The following is a 17,813-nucleotide window of genomic DNA, read 5'->3' as shown; positions in this document are numbered from 1 at the left end:
CTGTGGGCCCTTCTAAATGAGATCTTTTCTGCAGAGTGTTTGATATGGACAGCGCCTTGGGATAACTGTGGCTTAGAAAGAGCAAAACGTAATTCTCCTCTTGTCCCCTACCAGGGAAATCGTGCGGTCATCCAGGAGAGCTGGAGAACGGCAGAATGAATGTCACAGATATACTGTTTGGGTCAATGGTCAACTTCTCGTGTGAGGAAGGGTATGTTTCTGACTGCCTGAGCTCACTACTTGGGCCTAGCTTGCAACTATGCAACAGAAAGAGAAATCCCCGTACTCCCCTAGTTCCTGATTCTAGGATCAATGTGCGAGAACAGATTGATTGATATAAACCTCCCTCTTTCCTCTTCCCTTGCATTCTCTCACGCTCTCCCATTTATAGTACACTCTTTAGTTGCCGTTTCGGCCAACTGAATGTTCTGCCTGCAAGTGCTGGGTGAGGAGAGACGTCTCCTGTGGAGAGTAGGTGTGATGGGTTGGGTCACCTGGGGAGCTGATCACAGCACTGAGGCCACCTAACTTCCCCGTGGGGCACCCCACCCTCTGTGTTCTCCGTAGCTGTGTGCTTGTGTGGCTGCTCAGGAGAGATGAAATGCCGGGCCGTTGGTTAGCAGTGTGCCCGCAGCCTGATTTTTGTTTCTACTGGCGATGCAATTTCACAAATGCCTTGGTGCACATAAATACATTTATTCCGCAGATTGATGGAGAAAATCTGCACAGGGATGGAATACATTTGGGGACCATGGCCCACCACCCAGTCCTGCTGATCCTGAAGCTCTGGTCTTCCCCACAAGGGCACAGAGTTGGGGTCACAGCCCGCAGCAGAGCAACAGAGACACTGAGAGCAATTCAGCCCCTAGAAGGCTCAGTCATGGGAACTTGGCACAACACTCTGGTGCAGAGTCCCATGGGAGCAAAACTCCAAATAAATCCATCTCACTAAGCATCCGGTTTGTACAGCGTAGCTCATAAGATGTTCCTCCCTTTCATCACCAGCTGCAAGCGACAACAAATAGAGCAAATATCTAGAAAATGACTTAACAAAATGAAACAAAACCCTCCGTTAAGACTAACAAACCAAGAGAAGTTGTTATGAATCATAACTTCTCACCCTACTTCTTATTTCAGGTAAAGTCTTTTCCAGGCCAGAGCTCATCTTTCTGGATTGGGCCTAGCAAATTCTCCCCGCTCTTCTTAGATGCCCTCTGTTTCCAGGGGTTTTCCTGTATCCTCCTGGGGTGGGGAGAAGTCTGTGATGCCAGTTGAAGACAATCATTGCTTCCCACTCCTTAAATAGCATTTATCCAGCACAGGAAATAGAGATTCCATCTCCCTAGCTGTGTGATAAAGTACAAAATTCAGCATGGACCCAGCACCAGGTGCATGGTCACTTGTCTTTGTGGGACCTACCACAATTCAGGCATACAGGAAAACTGACTATTCAAAGATCATTGTTCTGAGCAGCGGGCCATTAGTTTCCTAGAGTACTCCTAATCTCCACTATTAGCTCATATACAGATATAAATGGGCTTATACTTCATAATTCTAACTTCATATACAAGACGGATACCTACACAGAAATAGGATATACACATTCAGAGGATTACAAGCTCTCCAAGGACAGGTTATATGCCCTAATTTTCACAAAGAATATTTGAAGTATGCATATCCAGGCAGGCCAGGAGTTCTAAAAAGGTGAAGGAGCCTTTACACCAGCAGTCAGTGGTGTTGGTCTCTACTTGCTGTAGCTGGGGAGAAGCGCGTCCCAAATACCTAAACTCTGCAGGAGAATTCAAACAACAGAGGAGCAGGTAACAACTGATAACCCCTCTGCCTATTTGCAGGCACCGGTTGATTGGAGAGTCTTCCCGACGATGTGTGATTTCTGGCATGCGTGTCGCGTGGAGTGGGGAAATGCCCTTTTGTGAGCGTAAGTAGGTTACAAATCTCGGTCTGTGTGCTTTCCCCTCTTTTCTGCTTGCCATGCAAATGTAACTTAAGGGAAGCATTATGATCCCTGCTTTCCAGAATGGGAAATGAGGCACAGGGAGATTAAATGACTTCTCCAGGCCGGTCAGTAGCAGAGCCAAAAATTTCACTGAGATCTCCACATCCCATATGGGTACATTAACCAGAAGAGCCACTCAGGGTTATAGGTATCTGCGAGAAGGGCTGTAGCTCAGGAAGAAGTGTGTTGTATCAAGTCCCTGACCATAAGAACTCGGTCTTTCTTTGCCGATTGAGTAGCAGAAAAAAGGCACCAAGCAAAACGTGTAACACGTCAGATGCTCGTAGCTCATGCCAAGAGCATCACGCCTCAGGAAATACTGACAAATACAAAGCTGGGAACCTGTCTGATTCACCTGTGTGTTAGGGTTGTTAAAATAGATGTTCAGTTACAACCAAGTGTTTATACTTGATGCAATTCTCTGATGTTGCTGAATGCTTTCCTCCGATGTATAAATCTGTATCCCATGTTATAAAGCCATATTTCAGTGTTGGGTATGGAAATATAAAAAGCAGTTGCTCTACAACATTCCACCCTCAGTCTCAGGAGAGTAGCATTACCCAGTGGAAAATGCTAATTTACGTCAACACATGGCATTCCCCGCTCAACAAGGAAGACCTGTGACCATCCAGGGTAGCCCTCAAAAGGACACATACAGCTTGCGTATTACAGAAGCTCGTGTCATCTTTTGAAACTTAAAATTGTAACTCATTTCTCTCTGTATGTGTTCCTCCTTTAACTGTAAACAACTCTCTTGTTTCTCTTACCTTGTTCATAACCCATTATTTAGTTTAATATAGGACTGGCATTGTAACATAGGACAGGTGTGCATCTTCGGTGAGAGATCTCAGGTACCACAGACTCCGGGGAGTGACTGTGTTTGATTCTCAATTCACTCCTCCTGTGTCTCTCCAGGTATTCCGTGTAAACCCCCTCCACATATTCCCAATGGAAAGCACAATGGGGATTTAATGGATGAATTCTATTATGGATCAGCTGTAACTTACACATGTGATAACGGATACCCGCCGACTGGAGGGGCCTCTCTTTTATGCACAACCGAGGACGGACTAAACGGAGTGTGGCGTCCACCTGCCCCTCACTGTGGAGGTGGGGTTTGTACGAGTGCAACCCTCCCAGCTCTGCTTTGTCATGGATAGAAAGTCTAAGAAATCCCCCAGTGTGAAGATACAGTTAAATCCTGGCGCTTAAACTTCCTGCCTTGTGTAATGTCTCCACAAGATTTCCATGTTAGAGTGAATAGTTTTAGAGCAGACGTGAAGAGTTCAATGGGACACCAGTATCTCTGAGTGCACCTCTAGAGCAGCCCCGTGTGCAGAACCGGGATAGTCCCAAGTGTGTAGGAAGGCTGCTGAAGGTCTCGAGCCACACAGGGGTAGAACTGGGGAACAGAAGAGAGGTGGTGAGTGGAAGTTTGTGTATTGCATATCCAGTGCGCTCTCCTAGCTACTCCTTGCTCAGTGGCCATGGTTCTAAGAAACCCGAATGCAGTGTCATGGTGAGGGTGTGTGACATGGATCTGTGTGTTGATTTGTGCAAGTAGTGACTGAAAAATCTGTCCTGCGGTGTGGGGCTGTGTGACAGAGCTCACCGTGTGTGCTGGTTGTGTTGTGTGGGTGCTTGTTCTGCTTCGAGTGTTTGGATGGTGCGGGAGGGGTGTGTGCAATGAACAGAGGCTACATTGTGAAGAGTTATTTTGCGTGCAGCCTCTGTGGACGGTTGGGAAGAATTGCTGCATCTAGGCCAAGGAATCCCCTCTCTGGGCCGTCTCCTTCATGCCACTGACCCAGTGGAATTGTTACATGAATACAAACTGCACTGGGGCAGTGCACATATCGCTTACCAGAGTATCTCCGCCTCTCAGAGCAGCCCCCCACAGTGCCCACAACAATCTGTATTTTCAAAGAGGAATAAAACAACCTACTGCAACAAGTGACATGGGTTGAAAGGCTGACAAAGGCTGGAGGGCTGCAGAAATGTCTGTCTTCCTATCTGGCCCCGCGGTTCAGCAAAACCACGTCTATTGCAGAGGTTAGATGCCCAGCCCCACAGATTGAGAATGGAAGACGAGAACCTGGCGAGCGCCGTGTCTATTCGTATAAGGACAGCGTGACCTTTGAGTGCGATCCTGGCTACACCATGAAGGGTCACAGGGTGAGCTGGTGCCAAACAGATCAGACGTGGGATCCACCTGTGCCAGTCTGTGAGCGAGGCAAGTGTCAAACTCCGAATTGTTCGTAAGCTGCATCTACAAACGAGTTTCTCTTCTGTCTGAGTCGTGAGCCCCACAAACACTGACCCAGGATGGATCTGCTCTGCCTGCTGCTCACCTCTAAGCAACAGACTTTGGGGACTGGTGTGAGGGGCAAGGTGGATGGTCCTGATAGATAGGAACAGACCCAGAGTGTAAGAAGTTTGCTAAGTTGGGGGTGGCGCTGGCGGGACTCGGAGAACAATGGGGGTGGCAGCTAACTCTGTCCCTTCTCTTTCCTGCAATCCGGGTGCTTTCCCACAATGCCGGTGGGGGTCACGAGTCCTCTCACTGCTCCAGCTGTGAGAAATGACCCAGGGTGGAATTTCTGTAACTCTGTTTAGAGTTGAAAGCAGGGCACTCTGGTCTTCCTCTGCTTGGGATCCGAGTGTCAGTGCCATCTTGAAATGGGAACTGGAAGTGGTCAAGAAGAGGATATTTAATGACTTCTTGGTCCACGGAAAGTTTTTGGGTCCTTTTACTTTCTCTGCTGAATTTCTCAATTGACTTGGAATTTTTATCCATTAGGAGCCGTCCTTTTGGTAATAGGACGTTTTTTCACTTTCCTTAAATGTAAAATCCGACCCTTGAGGTCCTGCATGGAACCATCCCCCTTCCCCCTCTTGACACTGTGCTTACCATCCAGCTCTTTTCTACAGACTGTGGGACTGGTAATGGGATCTGGAAGGAAAAAGCAAATATCAGCTCCAGCTGTCCTAGTCTTTGCTCAGCTCACGACCATAGTGCCTGGGCTTTTCCACCCTCTGAATAGATCCCAAAAGAGCTGGATGGTGACCAGCCCTGCTCTTTGAACAAGTTCCCTTGAAGGTCCAAGCTGACCAGTCAGCAGTCCTAAAGTGGAAGAATTTCCACTGTAAACACTAAATACACAGGGCAAGGAGCCCTTGGAGCCTTCCTAAGATGGCTGGGAATGCGTCGATGGTGTCAGAAACCGTGTCAAGCTATGAGGGTGTTTGGGGGAATGTGAATGCGATGGAGGTAGGGAACTCTACCCCAGTTTGCATTAGTCTCACTGCTGTTAGGGTCAGATCAACCATGTGGATCTTTTCCCTCCTATATATTGGGCGTCATGAGCTCTGGTTCAGCTCTACCTTCCCTGTGGTGTGGCATGGTGCCTCTCTAACGAACATTGGAAACAGAAAGCCCAACAACCAGGCCTTGGCAGTGTTCACCTGTGGAATGTCTGTAAATTACAGCTGAGCCCGGCTATTCTCTTCGTAGCAAATGTACCCAGCATTGCTTGAGGCCTTAACAGGAGTAAAGCTTCGGGTTTCTGGAGTGAAAAGGAAAAGATACATGCTTTCTTTCAATGTTGAGGCTCTGAGCAGACGGTGGGGGTGCAGGAGTCAGTGCAGGAGGTTGGGTGTGGCGGCGGGCTCAGAGCAGGGATTGGAGGGTACAGGAGTCTGGGCAGGGGATGGAGCGTAGAGGAGAAGGTGGGGGCAGGAGTCAAGACGGGGGCTGGATGGAGTGGGGGGGCTCGGGGCAGGACATGGAGGTGAGAAGTCAGGTCAAGGGTCTGGGAGATATGGGGGGCTCAGTGCAGTGGTGCTAGAGTCAATGTAGGGGTTGGGGGTTTGGGACAGGGAGTGGGGTGCAGGAGTCAGGGCAGAAGGCTGAGAGGTTTGGGGACGCTCAGTGTAGGGGGTTCGGTGTGGGGGGCTCAGTTTGGGAGGGCTCAGGTCAAAGTGTGGGAGTGCAGGAATCAAGGAAGAGGACTGGAAGGTGGGGGGTGTTAGTGCAGGCGGTTGGGGTGCAGGATTCGAGGCAGAGTGTGGGAGGCTCAGGGCAGGCACCTGAAGGCAGGGGGCTTTGAGATATGGGGCGCCTTACTTGGTCACCTATGGGGGCAGATGTGCAGCAGTATGGTAGCTGTGAGAAATAACCCAGGGGACCAAAAGCAATGGGCCTGAGTGAGGGGAAGTTTTGTAACTGTACTTAAACCTGAAACAGCGCACTTTGATCTTCCGCTGCTCGGTATCCAAGTGTGGTCGGAGGCTCCTCCTCCTTCAATGCAAAGGTGCATTTCAGGTCTCTTTGCTATTCCCTTTGCCTCGCTCAGTATATCAGACACACACGAGGATTTAAATTCATCCAAGAGAACTTTGAGACAAGCCACCAATTCAATAGATTTCACAGTTTGTATCTAAACAAGCAGTGAGACAGGAGCAAAAGTCACAGCTGCCAGAAGGAGCTCCTGTACTTTCAAGAACATCACATCCAATTGTACCAGCGGTGAATGGTTCTGTGAGTGCAGAGGGGTACTGTTCCTGCTGAAGGAATGGATAAACATCCAATAGCAAGAAAAAAATCCGGCTCCTTTTTAGGCATCTGTAATTGAACACACAATTTGGGCCCATTAGTGTGCAGGCGGCACTACCAGCCCATTGCTTTGGGGTCTAAAGCGGTTGTTACCCTTCCCCTTTCAGTGACATGCGTGAGCCCAGAACTGGAGAACGGCAGAACGAATGGGGCACTGGCCCCCTACGGCCCTGGAGACGTCGCAGTGTTGGAATGCGAGCCTGGTTACACCTTGCGAGGGAGCTCTCAGCCTCGGTGCCAAAACGATGGTAGCTGGGATCCTCCTGTCCCCATCTGTGAAATAGGTGAGTGTGGCTCACATTTCGAGTGTCCGTAGTATTTTATCCCAATTAGATCTTCCTGTGCTCATTAGCTGATTGTCCGTCCCATCTTGAAATGGGAACTGGAAGTGGTTGAGAAGAGGATATACAATAACTCCAGGCCCACTGCACTTTTTTTTGATCCTTTCACTTCCTAGGCTGAATTTCTCAATAAACTTGGAACGTTTATCCAGTCTGAACAATCTCTCTAGTAATCAGACACATTTGTCACTCTCACTTTTTACATAGAGTACGGCCCTTTAATTCCAGCGTAGAACCATCTCCATTTTTTCCCTTGGCCTTTTTTCTTGCAATCAAGCTCTTTTCTACAGTGGCATAAGCCTGAGAATTTTGCAAAGGAGTAAAAGATTGCAAAAGGGAATGGCCTGTTAGTACTGGCATTATAATACACCACCAATGCTAAATTGTCCAATTTCAGTTGCTGAAAGGAGCCAGATGGTATTTTCTCTAGCTTTGGGATGGAGTTTGGGTGCAGAAGGAACCGTGGGATAATGGACGTTGGGTCAGGAAGGAGGGTGGATCTGGGAGGGAGTTTAGGTGAAGGAGAGGGTTGTGAAGTGGGGCAGAGAACTTGGGAGCAGGGGTTGGGTTGTGAGCTAGGGCTGGGATTTGAGGCGCTAAGTCTGGGCGGGGACATGGGCGCAGTAGCAGGGATGCAGAGGGTTTTGTTTACGTGGGTTAGCGGTCTAGGAGTGCGGGTACAAAGAGCAGGGAGTTTAGGGAAGGTGCTGAGTTGCCATAGGCAGGCTTTGGACAGGAGACGTTTAAGCTAGGTGACTCCTGGCCAGCAGCTTTCCCAGACAGGCCCCCTGCCTTCCACGCCCCTGCATGCCACTCAGAGAAGCTGTGGGGGCCACGTGCTGCTCTGTCTGCTGAAAATCTGGGGACAGCGTGCGGGGGCAGAAAAGCTGGCTGAGGCTCTCACAGTGCCTGCAGACCAGATCTGAGAGCTTAGCAGGTCAGATCCAGCCCTTGGGCCGTACTGTAGCCATCGCTGCCCTATGGGAACCCACACACAGAGGAGGGAAATATTTAAAAAAGCATCTGTCTGACTCCATAGGCACCCGGGTTGTGAATTACAAAAACTAGCAGCTGATCCCCACGTTCCCCTCCAGCGTGCGGACAGACTCACAAGCCTCAGCCACCGATTCCCACCAGGGTCACACGCTGAGTGAGCAAGGCAGATTTGCAGAGTGTGTCCTAGAAGCCAACAGGCCTTTACTGATTGGTAACAAGTGCAATGTGCAGGTTCCAAAATGAGGGCCCCGCGCAGGGAACTCTCCTGTCTGCCCTACTCTCTGTGTGACAGAGAGGAAACACCAGGAGCCTCTGGTCCCCAGGATCCCAGCTGTACAATGCCGCCGGAAAGATGATTTTAGGCAACCTAGCACTGGGACGCAGCCAGTGCAGAGCAGAGGTGCCGAGCACCCACTGAACAGCTCTGCTAGCCAGGCAGGCTGATGCCTTCTGCACCCTTTCAGAAGTCCTGTGCATGGCCCCAGAAATCCAGCATGGAAGACAAGTACCTGGACGTGGCCCTGTCTACAGACCCAGGGACAGGGTGAGTTTTGAATGTGATCCTGGCTACACCCTGGATGGCAGCCGGCAGATTGAGTGCAGAGATGATGCAACCTGGGATCCCCCGGTTCCAGTCTGCATACAACCTGGTAAGTGTGAGTCAAGGGTGATTGCTGGGTCACTGAGATGGTCAGTGTCGGGCAGGGAAGTGCCTGGAGGCTAAAGTATAAACTCCATCTGTGTCCTGGGGTCGGTTTTCAGCTGTGAATGGGGAAAATACAGATATCCCCCTGCCTCTCCTCCCAGTCTCCTCATGTCTTCATCACTGTGATAGCTGGTCCCCTGCGTCCTGCCCGCTCTCCTGACAGACATGTATCTGTCTCACTGAGCAGCCTAAAGGTGTGAATGGAAACACAGTTCTGCAGGACTCATGCCTCTCTCAACAACTTGCACTCGAGATCCTCAAGGGAGACAGGGGAGATTTCCAGGGACAGTAAAGTGGGGACCATTTGAGTTCCGGGGTTAAAGGGAATCTAGATCAATGGTTTTTAATCTTCTTTCTGTGTGTTGCATCCCTAAAACGATAGTTGGTTTTGCAGAATACAGGCACCCTGGGCCTTTTCACCTATCCTGTAAATCAGCCCATTTTAAGCTCTTCTGTGCCAGTCTGTGAGCAAGGCAAGTGTCAAACTCCGAATTGTTCGTAAGCTGCATCTACAAACGAGTTTCTCTTCTGTCTGAGTCGTGAGCCCCACAAACACTGACCCAGGATGGATCTGCTCTGCCTGCTGCTCACCTCTAAGCAACAGACTTTGGGGACTGGTGTGAGGGGCGAGGTGGATGGTCCTGATAGATAGGAACAGACCCAGAGTGTAAGAAGTTTGCTAAGTTGGGGGTGGCGCTGGCGGGACTCGGAGAACAATGGGGGTGGCAGCTAACTCTGTCCCTTCTCTTTCCTGCAATCCGGGTGCTTTCCCACAATGCCGGTGGGGGTCACGAGTCCTCTCACTGCTCCAGCTGTGAGAAATGACCCAGGGTGGAATTTCTGTAACTCTGTTTAGAGTTGAAAGCAGGGCACTCTGGTCTTCCTCTGCTTGGGATCCAAGTGTCAGTGCCATCTTGAAATGGGAACTGGAAGTGGTCAAGAAGAGGATATTTAATGACTTCTGGGTCCACGGAAAGTTTTTGGGTCCTTTTACTTTCTCTGCTGAATTTCTCAATTGACTTGGAATTTTTATCCATTAGGAGCCGTCCTTTTGGTAATGGGACGTTTTTTCACTTTCCTTAAATGTAAAATCCGACCCTTGAGGTCCTGCATGGAACCATCCCCCTTCCCCCTCTTGACACTGTGCTTACCATCCAGCTCTTTTCTACAGACTGTGGGACTGGTAATGGGATCTGGAAGGAAAAAGCAAATATCAGCTCCAGCTGTCCTAGTCTTTGCTCAGCTCACGACCATAGTGCCTGGGCTTTTCCACCCTCTGAATAGATCCCAAAAGAGCTGGATGGTGACCAGCCCTGCTCTTTGAACAAGTTCCCTTGAAGGTCCAAGCTGACCAGTCAGCAGTCCTAAAGTGGAAGAATTTCCACTGTAAACACTAAATACACAGGGCAAGGAGCCCTTGGAGCCTTCCTAAGATGGCTGGGAATGCGTCGATGGTGTCAGAAACCGTGTCAAGCTATGAGGGTGTTTGGGGGAATGTGAATGCGATGGAGGTAGGGAACTCTACCCCAGTTTGCATTAGTCTCACTGCTGTTAGGGTCAGATCAACCATGTGGATCTTTTCCCTCCTATATATTGGGCGTCATGAGCTTTGGTTCAGCTCTACCTTCCCTGTGGTGTGGCATGGTGCCTCTCTAACGAACATTGGAAACAGAAAGCCCAACAACCAGGCCTTGGCAGTGTTCACCTGTGGAATGTCTGTAAATTACAGCTGAGCCCGGCTATTCTCTTCGTAGCAAATGTACCCAGCATTGCTTGAGGCCTTAACAGGAGTAAAGCTTCGGGTTTCTGGAGTGAAAAGGAAAAGATACATGCTTTCTTTCAATGTTGAGGCTCTGAGCAGACGGTGGGGGTGCAGGAGTCAGTGCAGGAGGTTGGGTGTGGCGGCGGGCTCAGAGCAGGGATTGGAGGGTACAGGAGTCTGGGCAGGGGATGGAGCGTAGAGGAGAAGGTGGGGGCAGGAGTCAAGACGGGGGCTGGATGGAGTGGGGGGGCTCGGGGCAGGACATGGAGGTGAGAAGTCAGGTCAAGGGTCTGGGAGATATGGGGGGGCTCAGTGCAGTGGTGCTAGAGTCAATGTAGGGGTTGGGGGTTTGGGACAGGGAGTGGGGTGCAGGAGTCAGGGCAGAAGGCTGAGAGGTTTGGGGACGCTCAGTGTAGGGGGTTTGGTGTGGGGGGCTCAGTTTGGGAGGGCTCAGGTCAAAGTGTGGGAGTGCAGGAATCAGGGAAGAGGACTGGAAGGTGGGGGGTGTTAGTGCAGGCGGTTGGGGTGCAGGAGTCGGGGCAGAGTGTGGGAGGCTCAGGGCAGGCACCTGAAGGCAGGGGGCTTTGAGATATGGGGCGCCTTACTTGGTCACCTATGGGGGCAGATGTGCAGCAGTATGGTAGCTGTGAGAAATAACCCAGGGGACCAAAAGCAATGGGCCTGAGTGAGGGGAAGTTTTGTAACTGTACTTAAACCTGAAACAGCGCACTTTGATCTTCCGCTGCTCGGTATCCAAGTGTGGTCGGAGGCTCCTCCTCCTTCAATGCAAAGGTGCATTTCAGGTCTCTTTGCTATTCACTTTGCCTCGCTCAGTATATCAGACACACACGAGGATTTAAATTCATCCAAGAGAACTTTGAGACAAGCCACCAATTCAATAGATTTCACAGTTTGTATCTAAACAAGCAGTGAGACAGGAGCAAAAGTCACAGCTGCCAGAAGGAGCTCCTGTACTTTCAAGAACATCACATCCAATTGTACCAGCGGTGAATGGTTCTGTGAGTGCAGAGGGGTACTGTTCCTGCTGAAGGAATGGATAAACATCCAATAGCAAGAAAAAAATCCGGCTCCTTTTTAGGCATCTGTAATTGAACACACAATTTGGGCCCATTAGTGTGCAGGCGGCACTACCAGCCCATTGCTTTGGGGTCTAAAGCGGTTGTTACCCTTCCCCTTTCAGTGACATGCGTGAGCCCAGAACTGGAGAACGGCAGAACGAATGGGGCACTGGCCCCCTACGGCCCTGGAGACGTCGCAGTGTTGGAATGCGAGCCTGGCTACACCTTGCGAGGGAGCTCTCAGCCTCGGTGCCAAAACGATGGTAGCTGGGATCCTCCTGTCCCCATCTGTGAAATAGGTGAGTGTGGCTCACATTTCGAGTGTCCGTAGTATTTTATCCCAATTAGATCTTCCTGTGCTCATTAGCTGATTGTCTGTCCCATCTTGAAATGGGAACTGGAAGTGGTTGAGAAGAGGATATACAATAACTCCAGGCCCACTGCACTTTTTTTTGATCCTTTCACTTCCTAGGCTGAATTTCTCAATAAACTTGGAACGTTTATCCAGTCTGAACAATCTCTCTAGTAATCAGACACATTTGTCACTCTCACTTTTTACATAGAGTACGGCCCTTTAATTCCAGCGTAGAACCATCTCCATTTTTTCCCTTGGCCTTTTTTCTTGCAGTCAAGCTCTTTTCTACAGTGGCATAAGCCTGAGAATTTTGCAAAGGAGTAAAAGATTGCAAAAGGGAATGGCCTGTTAGTACTGGCATTATAATACACCACCAATGCTAAATTGTCCAATTTCAGTTGCTGAAAGGAGCCAGATGGTATTTTCTCTAGCTTTGGGATGGAGTTTGGGTGCAGAAGGAACCGTGGGATAATGGACGTTGGGTCAGGAAGGAGGGTGGATCTGGGAGGGAGTTTAGGTGAAGGAGAGGGTTGTGAAGTGGGGCAGAGAACTTGGGAGCAGGGGTTGGGTTGTGAGCTAGGGCTGGGATTTGAGGCGCTAAGTCTGGGCGGGGACATGGGCGCAGTAGCAGGGATGCAGAGGGTTTTGTTTACGTGGGTTAGCGGTCTAGGAGTGCGGGTACAAAGAGCAGGGAGTTTAGGGAAGGTGCTGAGTTGCCATAGGCAGGCTTTGGACAGGAGACGTTTAAGCTAGGTGACTCCTGGCCAGCAGCTTTCCCAGACAGGCCCCCTGCCTTCCACGCCCCTGCATGCCACTCAGAGAAGCTGTGGGGGCCACGTGCTGCTCTGTCTGCTGAAAATCTGGGGACAGCGTGCGGGGGCAGAAAAGCTGGCTGAGGCTCTCACAGTGCCTGCAGACCAGATCTGAGAGCTTAGCAGGTCAGATCCAGCCCTTGGGCCGTACTGTAGCCATCGCTGCCCTATGGGAACCCACACACAGAGGAGGGAAATATTTAAAAAAGCATCTGTCTGACTCCATAGGCACCCGGGTTGTGAATTACAAAAACTAGCAGCTGATCCCCACGTTCCCCTCCAGCGTGCGGACAGACTCACAAGCCTCAGCCACCGATTCCCACCAGGGTCACACGCTGAGTGAGCAAGGCAGATTTGCAGAGTGTGTCCTAGAAGCCAACAGGCCTTTACTGATTGGTAACAAGTGCAATGTGCAGGTTCCAAAATGAGGGCCCCGCGCAGGGAACTCTCCTGTCTGCCCTACTCTCTGTGTGACAGAGAGGAAACACCAGGAGCCTCTGGTCCCCAGGATCCCAGCTGTACAATGCCGCCGGAAAGATGATTTTAGGCAACCTAGCACTGGGACGCAGCCAGTGCAGAGCAGAGGTGCCGAGCACCCACTGAACAGCTCTGCTAGCCAGGCAGGCTGATGCCTTCTGCACCCTTTCAGAAGTCCTGTGCATGGCCCCAGAAATCCAGCATGGAAGACAAGTACCTGGACGTGGCCCTGTCTACAGACCCAGGGACAGGGTGAGTTTTGAATGTGATCCTGGCTACACCCTGGATGGCAGCCGGCAGATTGAGTGCAGAGATGATGCAACCTGGGATCCCCCGGTTCCAGTCTGCATACAACCTGGTAAGTGTGAGTCGAGGGTGATTGCTGGGTCACTGAGATGGTCAGTGTCGGGCAGGGAAGTGCCTGGAGGCTAAAGTATAAACTCCATCTGTGTCCTGGGGTCGGTTTTCAGCTGTGAATGGGGAAAATACAGATATCCCCCTGCCTCTCCTCCCAGTCTCCTCATGTCTTCATCACTGTGATAGCTGGTCCCCTGCGTCCTGCCCGCTCTCCTGACAGACATGTATCTGTCTCACTGAGCAGCCTAAAGGTGTGAATGGAAACACAGTTCTGCAGGACTCATGCCTCTCTCAACAACTTGCACTCGAGATCCTCAAGGGAGACAGGGGAGATTTCCAGGGACAGTAAAGTGGGGACCATTTGAGTTCCGGGGTTAAAGGGAATCTAGATCAATGGTTTTTAATCTTCTTTCTGTGTGTTGCATCCCTAAAACGATAGTTGGTTTTGCAGAATACAGGCACCCTGGGCCTTTTCACCTATCCTGTAAATCAGCCCATTTTAAGCTCTTCTGTGCCAGTCTGTGAGCGAGGCAAGTGTCAAACTCCGAATTGTTCGTAAGCTGCATCTACAAACGAGTTTCTCTTCTGTCTGAGTCGTGAGCCCCACAAACACTGACCCAGGATGGATCTGCTCTGCCTGCTGCTCACCTCTAAGCAACAGACTTTGGGGACTGGTGTGAGGGGCAAGGTGGATGGTCCTGATAGATAGGAACAGACCCAGAGTGTAAGAAGTTTGCTAAGTTGGGGGTGGCGCTGGCGGGACTCGGAGAACAATGGGGGTGGCAGCTAACTCTGTCCCTTCTCTTTCCTGCAATCCGGGTGCTTTCCCACAATGCCGGTGGGGGTCACGAGTCCTCTCACTGCTCCAGCTGTGAGAAATGACCCAGGGTGGAATTTCTGTAACTCTGTTTAGAGTTGAAAGCAGGGCACTCTGGTCTTCCTCTGCTTGGGATCCGAGTGTCAGTGCCATCTTGAAATGGGAACTGGAAGTGGTCAAGAAGAGGATATTTAATGACTTCTTGGTCCACGGAAAGTTTTTGGGTCCTTTTACTTTCTCTGCTGAATTTCTCAATTGACTTGGAATTTTTATCCATTAGGAGCCGTCCTTTTGGTAATAGGACGTTTTTTCACTTTCCTTAAATGTAAAATCCGACCCTTGAGGTCCTGCATGGAACCATCCCCCTTCCCCCTCTTGACACTGTGCTTACCATCCAGCTCTTTTCTACAGACTGTGGGACTGGTAATGGGATCTGGAAGGAAAAAGCAAATATCAGCTCCAGCTGTCCTAGTCTTTGCTCAGCTCACGACCATAGTGCCTGGGCTTTTCCACCCTCTGAATAGATCCCAAAAGAGCTGGATGGTGACCAGCCCTGCTCTTTGAACAAGTTCCCTTGAAGGTCCAAGCTGACCAGTCAGCAGTCCTAAAGTGGAAGAATTTCCACTGTAAACACTAAATACACAGGGCAAGGAGCCCTTGGAGCCTTCCTAAGATGGCTGGGAATGCGTCGATGGTGTCAGAAACCGTGTCAAGCTATGAGGGTGTTTGGGGGAATGTGAATGCGATGGAGGTAGGGAACTCTACCCCAGTTTGCATTAGTCTCACTGCTGTTAGGGTCAGATCAACCATGTGGATCTTTTCCCTCCTATATATTGGGCGTCATGAGCTCTGGTTCAGCTCTACCTTCCCTGTGGTGTGGCATGGTGCCTCTCTAACGAACATTGGAAACAGAAAGCCCAACAACCAGGCCTTGGCAGTGTTCACCTGTGGAATGTCTGTAAATTACAGCTGAGCCCGGCTATTCTCTTCGTAGCAAATGTACCCAGCATTGCTTGAGGCCTTAACAGGAGTAAAGCTTCGGGTTTCTGGAGTGAAAAGGAAAAGATACATGCTTTCTTTCAATGTTGAGGCTCTGAGCAGACGGTGGGGGTGCAGGAGTCAGTGCAGGAGGTTGGGTGTGGCGGCGGGCTCAGAGCAGGGATTGGAGGGTACAGGAGTCTGGGCAGGGGATGGAGCGTAGAGGAGAAGGTGGGGGCAGGAGTCAAGACGGGGGCTGGATGGAGTGGGGGGGCTCGGGGCAGGACATGGAGGTGAGAAGTCAGGTCAAGGGTCTGGGAGATATGGGGGGCTCAGTGCAGTGGTGCTAGAGTCAATGTAGGGGTTGGGGGTTTGGGACAGGGAGTGGGGTGCAGGAGTCAGGGCAGAAGGCTGAGAGGTTTGGGGACGCTCAGTGTAGGGGGTTCGGTGTGGGGGGCTCAGTTTGGGAGGGCTCAGGTCAAAGTGTGGGAGTGCAGGAATCAAGGAAGAGGACTGGAAGGTGGGGGGTGTTAGTGCAGGCGGTTGGGGTGCAGGATTCGAGGCAGAGTGTGGGAGGCTCAGGGCAGGCACCTGAAGGCAGGGGGCTTTGAGATATGGGGCGCCTTACTTGGTCACCTATGGGGGCAGATGTGCAGCAGTATGGTAGCTGTGAGAAATAACCCAGGGGACCAAAAGCAATGGGCCTGAGTGAGGGGAAGTTTTGTAACTGTACTTAAACCTGAAACAGCGCACTTTGATCTTCCGCTGCTCGGTATCCAAGTGTGGTCGGAGGCTCCTCCTCCTTCAATGCAAAGGTGCATTTCAGGTCTCTTTGCTATTCCCTTTGCCTCGCTCAGTATATCAGACACACACGAGGATTTAAATTCATCCAAGAGAACTTTGAGACAAGCCACCAATTAAATAGATTTCACAGTTTGTATCTAAACAAGCAGTGAGACAGGAGCAAAAGTCACAGCTGCCAGAAGGAGCTCCTGTACTTTCAAGAACATCACATCCAATTGTACCAGCGGTGAATGGTTCTGTGAGTGCAGAGGGGTACTGTTCCTGCTGAAGGAATGGATAAACATCCAATAGCAAGAAAAAAATCCGGCTCCTTTTTAGGCATCTGTAATTGAACACACAATTTGGGCCCATTAGTGTGCAGGCGGCACTACCAGCCCATTGCTTTGGGGTCTAAAGCGGTTGTTACCCTTCCCCTTTCAGTGACATGCGTGAGCCCAGAACTGGAGAACGGCAGAACGAATGGGGCACTGGCCCCCTACGGCCCTGGAGACGTCGCAGTGTTGGAATGCGAGCCTGGTTACACCTTGCGAGGGAGCTCTCAGCCTCGGTGCCAAAACGATGGTAGCTGGGATCCTCCTGTCCCCATCTGTGAAATAGGTGAGTGTGGCTCACATTTCGAGTGTCCGTAGTATTTTATCCCAATTAGATCTTCCTGTGCTCATTAGCTGATTGTCCGTCCCATCTTGAAATGGGAACTGGAAGTGGTTGAGAAGAGGATATACAATAACTCCAGGCCCACTGCACTTTTTTTTGATCCTTTCACTTCCTAGGCTGAATTTCTCAATAAACTTGGAACGTTTATCCAGTCTGAACAATCTCTCTAGTAATCAGACACATTTGTCACTCTCACTTTTTACATAGAGTACGGCCCTTTAATTCCAGCGTAGAACCATCTCCATTTTTTCCCTTGGCCTTTTTTCTTGCAATCAAGCTCTTTTCTACAGTGGCATAAGCCTGAGAATTTTGCAAAGGAGTAAAAGATTGCAAAAGGGAATGGCCTGTTAGTACTGGCATTATAATACACCACCAATGCTAAATTGTCCAATTTCAGTTGCTGAAAGGAGCCAGATGGTATTTTCTCTAGCTTTGGGATGGAGTTTGGGTGCAGAAGGAACCGTGGGATAATGGACGTTGGGTCAGGAAGGAGGGTGGATCTGGGAGGGAGTTTAGGTGAAGGAGAGGGTTGTGAAGTGGGGCAGAGAACTTGGGAGCAGGGGTTGGGTTGTGAGCTAGGGCTGGGATTTGAGGCGCTAAGTCTGGGCGGGGACATGGGCGCAGTAGCAGGGATGCAGAGGGTTTTGTTTACGTGGGTTAGCGGTCTAGGAGTGCGGGTACAAAGAGCAGGGAGTTTAGGGAAGGTGCTGAGTTGCCATAGGCAGGCTTTGGACAGGAGACGTTTAAGCTAGGTGACTCCTGGCCAGCAGCTTTCCCAGACAGGCCCCCTGCCTTCCACGCCCCTGCATGCCACTCAGAGAAGCTGTGGGGGCCACGTGCTGCTCTGTCTGCTGAAAATCTGGGGACAGCGTGCGGGGGCAGAAAAGCTGGCTGAGGCTCTCACAGTGCCTGCAGACCAGATCTGAGAGCTTAGCAGGTCAGATCCAGCCCTTGGGCCGTACTGTAGCCATCGCTGCCCTATGGGAACCCACACACAGAGGAGGGAAATATTTAAAAAAGCATCTGTCTGACTCCATAGGCAC

The 17,813-nt window shown here is 50.6% G+C and overlaps 1 protein-coding gene across 1 annotated transcript in view; it reads left to right on the top strand.

The window, feature by feature from the left end:
* The window catches only part of CR1 (complement C3b/C4b receptor 1 (Knops blood group)), a 238,352-nt gene that overhangs the window by 73,413 nt on the left and 147,126 nt on the right, over positions 1 to 17,813 (top strand). Inside the window, exons 50-58 of the mRNA XM_089773562.1 lie at positions 115 to 211; positions 1,854 to 1,939; positions 2,933 to 3,127; positions 4,068 to 4,250; positions 6,740 to 6,916; positions 8,434 to 8,619; positions 11,639 to 11,815; positions 13,333 to 13,518; positions 16,537 to 16,713. Coding sequence (XP_089629688.1) covers positions 115 to 211; positions 1,854 to 1,939; positions 2,933 to 3,127; positions 4,068 to 4,250; positions 6,740 to 6,916; positions 8,434 to 8,619; positions 11,639 to 11,815; positions 13,333 to 13,518; positions 16,537 to 16,713 — 1,464 coding nt within the window. The remainder of the gene's footprint in view (positions 1 to 114; positions 212 to 1,853; positions 1,940 to 2,932; positions 3,128 to 4,067; positions 4,251 to 6,739; positions 6,917 to 8,433; positions 8,620 to 11,638; positions 11,816 to 13,332; positions 13,519 to 16,536; positions 16,714 to 17,813) is intronic.

This window comes from Pelodiscus sinensis, chromosome 27, assembly GCF_052426305.1.
Source record: "Pelodiscus sinensis isolate ZL-2025 chromosome 27, ASM5242630v1, whole genome shotgun sequence".
In the NCBI taxonomy this organism is placed as follows: domain Eukaryota; kingdom Metazoa; phylum Chordata; order Testudines; family Trionychidae; genus Pelodiscus; species Pelodiscus sinensis.
The sequence above is the reverse complement of the archived record's forward strand: the minus strand, read 5'-3'. Positions and strand labels throughout refer to the sequence as shown.